Raw genomic sequence first — 12518 nt, forward strand, 5'->3', positions numbered from 1 at the left:
TGTGCCTAGTACAGTGGTCGTGGACATTGGAGACTTCCCTGCAAACTTCAATGAGGTCCATGATCTCCACACTAGACTAGGCGGGCACCCGCCTCTTGCGGCCCCAGCCTGGTCCTGGGAAGAGGCGGAGGGCTGGGTGGCAGCGGGTGGCTGGCTCATGTCATGCCAGGTCCAGGGTCTGCTGGCTGGGTGTTGGCAGGCTTGCAATTGGCACAAGCACTGTAGCCAGCCCATGCCCCTTTAAGTGCTCCGGGGTCGGGAGGGGGGCAGAAAAGTTTCCCTGGTTTGGCCCAGAGTGGCCACCAGGGCAAGCTGGGAAGGGCTAGCCTCCCACTAGTTCGAATTAAGTGGCTACACAGCCCTTAATTCGAACTAGTTAATTCATAATTGGCGTTACTCCTCATAGAAAGACGTTTACCTAGTTCGAATTAAGCGCTCCGCTAGTTCGAATTAAGTTTGAACTAGCGGTTTGCATGTATAGACGCTATGAAAGTTAATTCGAACTAATGGCTGTTAGTCCGAATTAACTTTGTAGTGTAGACATACTCAGGGTGATTAAAGTCCCCCATGAGAACCAGGGCCTGCGATCTGGAAGCTTCTGTTAGTGGCCTGAAGAAAGCCTCGTCTACCTCATCCACCTGATCTGGTCTATATCAGACACCACCACAATATCACCTCCGTTGCTCCCTCCTCTAAACTTAACCCAAAGACCCTCAACGGGCTTTTCTCCCTCTATGTACTGGAGCTCTGAGCAATCCTACTGCTCTCCTACGTACAGTTCAACTCCTCCTCTTCTCCCGTCTGCCCTTCCTGAACCGTTTATACCCTCCCATGACAGCGCTCCAGTCATGTGAGTCATCCCACCAAGTCTCCTTATTCCAATCACATCATCGTTCTTGGTGCCAGGACTTCTCATTCTTCCTGCTTGTTTCCCAGGCTTCTTGCATTCGCAGGAATCAGGGGTCCTCCTTTGCTGCACCTGCCTCCTGGTGCTCCTTCCCAGTATCCCACCTCCCTGCTTACCTCAGGGCTTCAGTCACGGCCCCCCGAGAAGGGAGGGGATATATTATACAAGCAGAGGGAATATGGGAGCATCCCAGTGGTCAAAGAGGCTCTGGTTTTCAGAAGGTGACGCCTGCGGATTCTTTTGGAAAGAGGGGCAGCGTTGCCCAGTGGGTAGAGGGGCTGCACTGGGACCGAGGAGACCTAGGTTTTACTCCTGGCTCTATTCCACAGCCCTGCTGTGTGGCCTTGTGGCCGACATTTCACCTCTTGCTCTCCCAGCCCTTGCCGGCCTAGCGCCTCAGTGCTCTGTGGGTTTTAATCAAGGGGAGTTACTCTGGAGTCACTCGAGGAAGCAGACTAATTGGGAATCAGAGTATCCCTCCATGGCATTCAGCGAAATTAAGTTATTCTGCTATAAAGCCCCACCCCCACTTTATTCCGGGTTAATGTCCAGGTGTAGACAAGCCTGAGCTGTACAGCTGTGCACAGTGGTGCTGGAGCAATTGAGCCCTGCTGTGTGATAGAGCCAGGAATAGCCACCTTACCACTGTCTGCACCCTTCATCGCCCCCAGAGCTGCAGGTGGGGCCAGTGGCTGAATGGGACCTGGGACTGGAGGCCGAGCAGTACCCGGGGCCGACTGCAGACCTGGTGTCTGGGACCCCAAGCGGCTGGGCAGCCAGGACCCCAGGCAGCAGGAGCATGTGGCAGGATGCTCAAAACCTGGGTGCCCCCCCATTTCCACGCCTATGGCTGGACAGCCCCTGGCGCAGCACAGCCCTGGTGCTGTTGTGGTGCCAATGCAGCTTGACACGCCTGACTTTTGTCTCTAGCTGGCCCCCGGGCCTGGGAGGCAGGAGCTCCGTTACTGCACTAGCTCCTTCCTGAGACCCCATCTGCCAAGCCGGCAGCACCGGCCCCCGGCAGATTAGACACTGGCCTGGCAGGTTTCTCAGAAATGCCAGAGGGGCTGGAGACGCGGTGACTTTGCCACTTACATGACTGGTTCCTGCTTGAGAAGGGGGGTTCGGGGGGGACAGCATTTCCTCCTGTGGCTCTTTCAGCTCCTTTGCTCCTTTTTTGGTTCTGTTCCCCCGCAGCCCGTGGGAGGCTGGTGTTTGGAGATTAGGCCGCGGTTTCCTCCGCGGTTTCCTCAGCCAGGAATTAACCTTGTCAATGTGACAGGCGCCCCACAAGTGGCTGGCTTGGCCCCGGGGGAATTTCCGGCAGGGGAATGGGAGGGGTTGATACTTTGGAAACCTTCCACTGCTGCTGCCCCTGGAATGGGTGGGGCCCGGCAGGTCAGAATCCCATTTGGCTGCTGCTCCAGCCCGACTTTGTGGCTGCCTCTTACCTTCTCCCAGCAAGCCCAGATGCAGAGAGAGACCTGAGGCAGCAGCGCTTCTGGGTCCTTCTCAGCCCTGGGGACACGTCCCTCTAATTACAGGGGTCAGGAGCCTGGACTAGAGGGACCCTGATCCCAAGCAGAGTCAGAATTGCTCAGGACTCGAGAGCCAGCAGCGAAAGTCGACTGTCCCTTGCCCACAGGGAGCTGAAATCAGCACACACAGCCCATGGATTGCTGGGGATTTGAACCTGGACCCTTTGCATCTAAAGCACAGGCCCAAGCCCAGCCGAAGAGTCCGCAGGGCCAAGGCAGCATTCTGTGCTTGGCTGAGCCGCACGGCCCCGGGGCTACGTCTGCACTGCAGCGTTTTTGCGCAAAAAGTCTTTTGCGGAAGAGTCCTTGCGCAAAAGCGCGTCCACACCTCAAAGCACATCGCTTTTGCGATGCGCCTTTGCCCAAGAGAGCGTCCACACTGCATGGACGCTCTTGCGCTAGAGAGCTCTGATGGCCATTCTGTGATTGGCCATCAGAGCACCTGAGCTTTCTCGGACAGGCTCCTTTTGCACAAGAAACCCCTGTGGAGCATCCACACCTGCCTTTTTGCGCAAGAGCTGTAGCGCAAAAAGGAGTTATGGCTTGTAGAAGGGAGTTTACCTACACCGCCAAAAGCCCTCTGTTCTGCCGACTGACTGTAGATTTTCTTGCACAAAAATGTGCTTGAAATGTGGACGCGCCACGGTTTTTGTGCAAAAACCTCGTTGTGTAGACGTAGGGCAGGGCAGTGAGTGAGCGGCCGGGTGGGCGGTGCCCAGAGCTGGGCAGCCTAGGGACCTGAATGCGTGGGGCCGTGGGGCCATGAATACACAGGGCTGTGGGGCCCTGAATGCACGGGGCCCAAGGCAGCTGCCTCACTCGCCTTGCCCCAAGGCCGGACCTGCACAGGCCTTTACTGCTCGAGCTCCAGGAGCAGCCCCCTTCGAGCTACCCGAGGAGCAGGCTGTTGTGGCAGGGGCGGGGGGCACAGTCACACTCCCTCAGGGCCAGGTTTGTGACAGAGCCGCCCCAGGCCCGAGCACCTCGGAAAGCTGAGCCCCTTCAGCACGTACCGGAATGGGAGCGGGGCTTCTGGGGGTGTTGAACCTGCACAGGGGGGTGGGGGGGCCTGGACCTTGGTGCCGGGCAGGCTGAGGGGAGCACAGGGCGGGAACGGGTGGGTGGGGCAGGGCCCTCGGTGAGCTCGCAGGCCGGAGAAGAGGGCGAAGGGTTTGTAATGGAGCCCATGACGGGCCTGCGTAGGGGCGGGAGGCGCTCAGGGGCGAGAGCGGCGTTTTGCACAGACTGGAGGGGAGGCCGGAGAGACGGCGACTGGGTCCCAACGGGCCTTGTTGCGCCTGGGCTCGCTGCCTCTGGGTCTCTGTATTGCTAACAGTCCCATCCCATCGCTCTCCCCACCTCTTCGCCTCCTGTCCTGAGCAAGGAGGCCTCTCTAGTGCCCCCGACTGGCCCCGCCCGGCTCACCCCCTTCTCTGTGCGAAGGGGTGTCAGCCACAGCGCCTGAGCCTCTGCCCCCACTTCTAGCCTAACCAGTCAGCGCCACTGGGACTTCGCTTCTATCGCCGCCTTCTTCCCCTCAGGACCTGGCGCAGGGAACCTCTCGCTGCGACCTGCGAGAGAAGCTCCTCCAGACTGGCTGCGATCCGGACTTCATCGAGTTCCCGGACAGCACCATGGAAATCCTAGAGAACAGGCCGCTCAGCGACACTGGCTCTGGGCAGACCGCCACCACCCAAATGAGTCCTCAGAGGATCAAGCTTCGCCTGCGGCCAGGTAGGAGCCAAAGAACCCGCCAGGGCCGGGGGGGATGAACTTCAAACCTCTGCTCTCAAACCGTGAGCCGCTACTGCCTGAGCTACCAGAGCCCCCTCTCCCGGCCGGTGGCAGGTTCATCGGGGACCGAGCCGCGCACCGGGGGTGGGTTACGTAGGTCGTGTACCCTCCCACCCTGCAGCCTTGCACTCGGGAAGGCTGTGTGTGTGACAGGAACCCAATGCTAGTCAATGGATGAGCCCTGCAGGCCGGGGGAGCTGTTGAGGCCTTGAAACTGGGTGGTTGGCTCCAGTCCAGACTAGACACCAGATAAAACCTTCCGGAGCACTTCACCGTCTGAGGGGCCTAAGTCCTCATTTCAAAAGCCAAGTCGGTGCTTGAGTCTAAGGGTCTGTCTACACTAGCCCCCGCGTTCGAACTAGGGAGGCTAATGCAGGCATTCGAACTTGCAAATGAAGCCCGGGATTTAAATATCCCTGCAACGAGGAGTAACGGTAGTTCGAATTAGGAGCTTTCATTTGAACTACCTAGCCCGTGCCGCATGTAGCCGTGGGCAGGGAGTTCGAACTACGGGGCATTTAAAAATGGCGGCACCCAGGAACATGCAATTGACTCCATAAAAATAATAAGACCAAGCACCTCTGCAGCACTTTTCGCTGGTAGCTCTCACCAGGGCTGGCCGAAGGGAAAATAGCCAAATGGGGCGGGGCAGCTCCCCGTACCATGACACCTCCACCACAGCTAGGGAGCAATGGGGGAAACTGGGGGGCAGAGCTTCCTACAGCCAGCGGGGATTCCCGGAGGAGGGTCTGAGCTAGCCCTGGGAATGGCCCAGGCAGGGGAAGGGGAAGTCCCATTCCTCCCTAGTCCGGGTGGGACTAGCAGCTGGAGCCCAGCACATGGCAAGAGACCCCCCGAGCCAGGGCACCCAGCAGTGCCACTCCCCAGCTCAGGGGGCTAAAGGAGCCTGGGGCTGGCTGGAAGATGGAGGGGGCTGACCATATTGCCAGGGGCAGTCACACTCCTGGACTTGGCGAAAGAGGTCAGTATCATTATTCCCATTTGACAGAAGGGGAAACTGAGGCACACAGCCTAGGTCAGCTGAACTGAAAGTTGGGTGTGAAATGGGGTGTAGACTCTTAAACCAATTGTCTGCACGTCTCACATTGTCTCCTTTGCTTTTGCGATGAAGAACCCGGCTGCCCCCTTACGGTCTGGGATTCTGGTTCTGAAGAGCTGGGAGGAGACTGCCAGGGACTGAGAGCGGGCAGGGGCCCAGCCGGTCTGTTTAGGTCTCGGGAGGGTCTAGTCTATGCAGGTTCGTGTCTCGCCGTAGTCACCCAAGCGCCATGACTAACACCTGTCATGTGTGGTTTGCTCGTTCCCCCGTCCTGGGGGTTTCCGATTCCTCCTGGGAGGAAAGTTCCCTAACGACATTTCCATCAGACTCGGAGAGGCTGAGTCTCCGTCCTGCCTGTGCCGCTGGGATGATTCAGCAGCGAGCGCTCCTTGTCGGGCAATCCGGACGAGTGAGTTCCCGGTCGGAGCGAGAGGCTCTGTGGCATTGGACGCCAGCGACCTGCTGTCTGCATGTGCAATGCCCCCCACCCTCCGGCCCAGGGCACGAATCCGTGCAGCCCCCGAACAAAATGGCATCTCCAGACAGCAGGACTTCGCACGGACCGGTCGTGCTGCTCACGGGGCCGGGAGGACGCCTGTTTTGCATTCCGACATCGAGCAGCGTGCCCGACGGAAGCTGGTGTGAGAGGCGCGTGCCTTTCGCCCCGGTTCAGTCCCCGCTCATGCCTACGCAGGGATCAAATAATTCGTGGTTGATTGCACAGCCAAGGACTCCCTTGCATAATCCATGCGGGAGCCATGCATGCAAGCTCCTTGCGCTGTTGCCAGTAGGGAGTTAGCCCAGCCCATAGTCACCTAGTCTGGCCCCCTGTACATTGGCCGTGGGACACCCCTGCATTAATTCCTGTGTGATCCCAGGCACTGCGCTATGGTTTTGCCCCTTTTGTGTTTACCCTGGTCTGTCCCCCCACTGGGGTTTTCCCATCTCCTGCACCCCCGAAATGGCACGAACAGACTCCACCAGCCAGTAGAATAGAGGGAGTTTATTGCTTCTCCAGGATACAGCACAGCATCTGTCATCTGGTTACAGGAACTGCGGCTAAGAGGCCTCAGTGCCCCCCTTTGAGATGGGGGGTGGCTGGGCCCTACCATCCCAGCCCACTCCCCAGCTCCTTCCCTAGGCTGTTTCCTCCATGCTCCCAGACCGAAACTAACTAACTCTCTTCCAGCCCTGCCCCCCAGCCAGGACCGCGTTCCACCTTCCTTTGATTCTCTCCTTGGGGGGTAGCTGGTCAGACAGGTTTGGAGCCCCCTTTGCATAATGACTCATCCCCTGTCCTGCTGGGTCGTGCTACAGACAGCAGAGGTCGCCCACAGCGCTAGCAAGTTACCCCCACTACGTCACAGTCTCACCGGTCAGCTCCACCTCCTTCATCCCACGGGGATCCATGGGAGCTCTCCTCTTCCTGTGCCTAACCCCGCGGCCGTGTTCCCTTTCAGATGACTCCCAGACCTTCTCCGTGCAAGTGCGCCAGGTGGAGGACTACCCCGTGGACATCTACTACCTGATGGACCTGTCCAACTCCATGAAGGACGATCTCCTCAACATCCAGAACCTGGGCACCAAGCTAGCCACCGAGATGCGCAAGCTGACCAGCAACCTGCGGATCGGCTTCGGGGCCTTTGTGGACAAGCCCATCTCACCGTACATGTACATCTCTCCACCAGAAGCCATCAAAAACCCGTGCTATGGGTAAGTCCCAGCCCGGAGGAGCAGCAGTACTGGGGGCTCTGCTTTTTGTGGTACATTAGGGCACGAAGCCAACTGACTTTCTGGCACACGGCGCTTTGGGGTAGCCCTTCTGCCAGATCCCCAGCTGGCGTGAATCAAGGACTTGGCTGGTTCACGCCGGCTGAGGATCTAGTTGGTGGCAGAGAACCTGGACTCCTGGCAGTGCCGGCTGAAGCTCTTTGTGCAACATTTTTTCAGTGCAGATTGGGGTCGACTGAAATATTTCAAGAAAGATGGGGAGAAATTGAAGAAGGGCCAGAGAAAAGCAACAAAAATGATTAAAGGTCTAGAAGACATGGTCTGTGAGGGAAGACTGAAAGAACTGGGCTTGATTAGTTGAGAAAAGAGAAGCGTGAGAGGGGACAGTTTTCAAGTATCTAAGGGTACGTCAACACAGCAACATTATTTCGAAATAACTTAGTCCGTGTCTACACAGCAGGCAGCTATTTCAACATAGTGTCAAAATACTGTCAAGCGGGAGGACTTCTTACCTTGACTCCTGTAACTCTCATTGTACGAGGAGTAAGGGAAGTCGGAGGGAGAGTGCTCTGTTTCGAAATAAGTGCCATGTAGACACTCTCAATTTTGAAATAAGCTATGCAATTGACTTAGCTCAATTTGCATAGCTTATTTCAAGGTAAACCCTGCTGTGTAGCTTATTTTAAGGGTAAACCTTAAAAGAGTGTCACAAGGAGGAGGGAGAAAAATTGTTCTCCTTGGTCTATGAGGATAGGACAAGAAGCAATGGGCTTCAATTGCAGCAAGGGAGGTTTAGGTTGGACATTAGGAAAAACTTTCTACCTGTAGGGTTGTTAAACACTGGAATAAATTGCCTAGGGAGGTTGTGGAATCTCCATCACTGGAGATATTGAAGAGCAGGTTAGACAGACACCTGTCAGAGATGATGGTGCTTGGCCCTGCCATGAGGGCAGGGACTGGACCTGATGACCTCTTGAGGTCCCTTCCAGTTCTAGGGCTCTAGGATTTATTGAACTCATTGCAAATTTGCCAAGTTCTCTCAGTCAGGAGGGTAGGGGAGAAGGATTCTGAAAAAATCAAAAGGTTTCACTGTTTAAAATGTTACTTGTTTTCATGGCTCGCCAGCTGTGTGGTTCTGCACGCTGTGCATGCGCTGACCGCGCTGTGCATGTGCTGATCGTGCTGCGTGGTTCTGCACGCTGTGCATGCCAACCGCGCTGTGCATGCGCTGATCGTGCTGCGTGGCTGTGCCGGCTTGTAATCTGCTCGCCACGGGCGAGTAGATTACATTCATTGTTGAGCCCTGCTTGTTTTATTTTTTTTAAAACCCACTCAACCCCCTAAGTGAAACTTTTTGTTCCGGCTGAAGTGAAAATGTGTCAACACGTGTGGTTGACTGAAACCATCTTTTATAATTTGGTTCAGCCGCTGAACCAAAAACTCAGCCATAGACACAGCTCAGCTCCTGGGTTGTGCTGTTCCCTCGCTGTGGGACCGTGGGTGAAAGTCTAAATCGTTCTGCCCTGCATCTCTCCATCTGGAGGTGGATAAAACACTTCAACATCATTTTTTACCTGTAGATGGCCAGGTACCCTTACAAGAGCAAGCAATGTTGCTGCCTTTTGGTAGAACAACACTCTGGTTTTGACTAGTAATGTCTAGAGTTCAGAGCCAAGATGGGTCTCTCTTGGGCTGAGCACTATACAAACCCACTTAGCAAGTCACTATCAGGTGAGAGGACAGAACCCAGGAGTCCTGGCTCCCAAGTCAATGCTCTGTCACTCTTCCATACCGCTGACCTCAGAGGGTTAAGGAAGTGTTGATGGCATACTGCACTCAAACTCAGGAAACTAGGACTGTATTATGGGGCCTGCCAGGTGACTTTCCCTCCCTGTGCCTCAGTTTCCCCATCCCTAAGAAGGTAGTAATCAGATTGGGCTCTTGTGTAAAACACTTGGGGTGTGTCTAGACTACATCCCTCTGTCATAAAAAAATGTTATGGGTGTTTAAAGTAGATGGGTGTTTAAAAACGGCCAGGGAAGGGCACATGTTTGTGGTGTGTTACGCCGTAGTGACCCTGCAGTGGCAGACCCCCCTAAAGGGAGCTACATTCACTCAGTGGGGACGTGATGCCTAGCTTGTAGATGGGATGTGCCAAATTTTCCAAAGAGCTGAGGCCCAGCTGTTCCAGCCCTCTCCGCCCATAAAGAAGGCTTGATTCTCCAAAGAGCTCAGGTCTTGTTTTTCTCATCAGGTTCTTCTACCTGTGTCCATCACCATGGTATCTGGGCACTATCAAGGTGCTTTAAGCCATGTGACTATCTGGGTCTTTCTCCCTGCTGGCACCGAGGGGGATTTTCTGTGTAGATCCAATTTAGCACATGCACTCGGTGTGCCGTGTTTATATTGTGCCTTCCGCATGCAGCGCAGCACAATGCGACTGGGCACTGAGATGCTGCAGGAGTTTGCTCTGCAGCCTGGGACCAGCCCATTGCTCAATTGCTCTGTGTCCCTGAGGTGGGGTGGCCCTGCTTGTCCCCACTGCGACAGGGGAGCAGCCCCCACTAGTGGGGAGGGGAGTCCAGGATGGAGTGGGGGAGACAGATTTTTGCCCACAAAAGCTTATGCCCAAGTAAATTGGCCGGTCTCGAAGGTGGCACAGGACTCCTGGTGGCTCCAGACTCACACGGCCACCCCTCTGAGAGGGAACTGGCTGGGAAGGACACTGCAAGCCGCTCCGTGTGCTAGGCAGCAGAGGCGCTGCACTATCCAGGCACCTGAATGTCCTGCCTTCCCCGCAGGATCCAGCAAACTTGCCTGCCCATGTTCGGCTACAAGCACGTGCTGGCGCTCACAGACGAGGTGATCCGCTTCAACGAGGAGGTGCGCAAGCAGAGCGTCTCGCGGAACCGCGACGCGCCCGAAGGGGGCTTCGACGCCATCATGCAGGCGACCGTCTGCGACGTAAGGGCGCTGGCCCAGGGCGGGGGGTGTTGGAGGGTCCCCAGGAGGGATCCTATGGGTGGGGCCCTGCACAGTGCAGTGAGGCCGGTGGGACGGGCAGCGAGAGCAGATGGGAGGTGCCGGGAGGTGAACGCTGCACGTAGGAATTGGGAGGCGGGGTCGGAACAGCCAGCCCCCGGGTTCAGCCCCTGGGGCCTGTGCCAGATGCTTGGAGCAGAGGGCACAGAACCCCAGCGTGGACGATGGAACAACCTGCCCAAAATGGGAAATTCTTCCTGACCCCAGGCGGTCAGTGCTGCTTGGGCCCTGAAGCCTTATTCATTAGGAGAAGCCCAGACTTCCTCCGGTGCCCACCCCTTGCCAGGCACCACTTGCTGGCTTGCCCGCGGCATGGGTCCCACCTGGGTGCTCCCGGGTCAGGGTGGCCCCTGGGATTGTCCTGCAGCACTAGGCCTCGGGGCTCATCCTGCATCCGAGAAAGGGCTGGGAACCCGCTCCCGTGTTCTGCTGCAGGAGCAGATCGGCTGGAGGAACGACGCTTCCCACCTGCTGGTCTTCACGACGGACGCCAAGACCCACATCGCGCTGGACGGGAGGCTGGCGGGGATTGTGGAGCCCAACGACGGGCAGTGCCACATGGGCCAGGATAACCTCTACTCGGCCTCCACCATGCTGGTAAAAGCAGGGCCCTGCGTGGGACCCCGGGATGCAGGAAAGCGGCTGGGGTCCAAAGCACCACGTGCAAACCTGGACACAGGCGTGGGAAGGGGGGTCCTGGGGAATGTGGCCGGAGGGGCACACGCACACGAGAGCATGCGGGGGGGGGTGCAAACGCAGGCGCTCTGGGTGCAGTTGTCCATACATGGACGGCCGTGGTCCGTGCAGGCGGGGGGGGGGAGGGTGCAAACGCAGGCGCCCTGGGTGCAGTTGTCCATACATGGACGGCCGTGGTCCGTGCAGGTGGGGGGAGGGTGCAAACGCAGGCGCTCTGGGTGCAGTTGTCCATACGTGGACGGCCGTGGTCCGTGCAGGTGGGGGGGGGGGGTGCAAACGCAGGCGCCCTGTGTGCAGTTGTCCATACATGGACGGCCGTGGTCCGTGCAGGTGGGGGGAGGGTGCAAACGCAGGCGCCCTGGGTGCAGTTGTCCATACATGGACGGCCGTGGTCCGTGCAGGTGGGGGGGGGGTGCAAACGCAGGCGCCCTGTGTGCAGTTGTCCATACATGGACGGCCGTGGTCCGTGCAGGCGCGGGGGGGTGCAAACGCAGGTGCCCTGGGTGCAGTTGTCCATACATGGACGGCCGTGGTCCGTGCAGGCGGGGGGGAGGGTGCAAACGCAGGCGCCCTGGGTGCAGTTGTCCATACATGGACGGCCGTGGTCCGTGCAGGCGCGGGGGGGTGCAAACGCAGGTGCCCTGGGTGCAGTTGTCCATACATGGACGGCCGTGGTCCGTGCAGGCGGGGGAGGGTGCAAACGCAGGCGCCCTGGGTGCAGTTGTCCATACATGGACGGCCGTGGTCCGTGCAGGCGGGGGGGGGGGGGTGCAAACGCAGGCGCCCTGGGTGCAGTTGTCCATACATGGACGGCCGTGGTCCGTGCAGGTGGGGGGGGGGGGTGCAAACGCAGGCGCCCTGTGTGCAGTTGTCCATACATGGACGGCCGTGGTCCGTGCAGGCGGGCGTGCTTGTCTGCACACGGGAGACAGGAAACCCTCGCTCCACTGGGAGGCCGTGCACTGACCGCAGGGGGCATGGCCAGTGGGTCTGTGATATCCCTGCCCCCATGAGGCAGTGGCAGGAGGAGATGCAGGCTGCTGAGGGCAGACAGAGCTCCTGCCCCCACGTAGGGCTCGTGGGGAGGGGAATATCAGCTGGGCCAACAGGCCTGGTGAGGCGTATCGTGCGGTGAGGTTGGACGGTCTCAGCAGCTGCGGAGGTGCCCGTCCTCAGGGTGCGACGGCTCGTTTCTCTCCCCAGGACTATCCCTCCCTGGGCCTGATGACGGAGAAACTCTCCCAGAAAAACATCAACTTGATCTTTGCCGTGACGCAAACCGTGGTCGGCCTCTACAAGGTGACTGCTCCTTGCTGGTATCCCGCCGTGGGCGGGGCCACAACGGATGCCCTGCCCACAGCCTAGAAAGCTCCGCCCCCAATGGCAGGTCCCTCCCCTCCCCAACACCTGCGGTGCTCACCCTACCCGGAGCGACCCCGTGAGAGCTGGAGCTGGGAGCTGACCCTCTGGCACCTTCTTAGGCAGCCCCAAGAAACACTCCGGCTGATGATGAAAGACCCTGCATCTGCCCAGGTCTCCTCCCAGGTGGCTAGAAGCCCATTTGCTGGCCTTTCACGACCCTCATCATGCCCGTTCTGTAGCTAAGAGGGCGCCTGCCCAGTCGCCTCGCAGGGCAGCGGGTGAGCCGGGACAGGGCCCAGCTCTCCTGGCTCCTGGACCCGCGCTTCAGCCATGGCTTCAAACACTCTGGGGAGGCTTGGCCCCCGCCCTGGCACACGTGGGCAGAGCT

General features: G+C 58.2%; 1 protein-coding gene across 1 annotated transcript in view; it reads left to right on the plus strand.

Moving 5' to 3' along the window:
- The window catches only part of ITGB3 (integrin subunit beta 3), a 47011-nt gene that overhangs the window by 16574 nt on the left and 17919 nt on the right, over positions 1-12518 (plus strand). Inside the window, 5 exon segments of the mRNA XM_075911709.1 lie at positions 3987-4179; positions 6760-7012; positions 9832-9994; positions 10508-10669; positions 11972-12067. Of these exon segments, the coding sequence (XP_075767824.1) occupies positions 3987-4179; positions 6760-7012; positions 9832-9994; positions 10508-10669; positions 11972-12067 (867 nt within the window).

This window comes from Pelodiscus sinensis, chromosome 29 (genome assembly GCF_049634645.1).
Source record: "Pelodiscus sinensis isolate JC-2024 chromosome 29, ASM4963464v1, whole genome shotgun sequence".
In the NCBI taxonomy this organism is placed as follows: Eukaryota; Metazoa; Chordata; order Testudines; family Trionychidae; genus Pelodiscus; species Pelodiscus sinensis.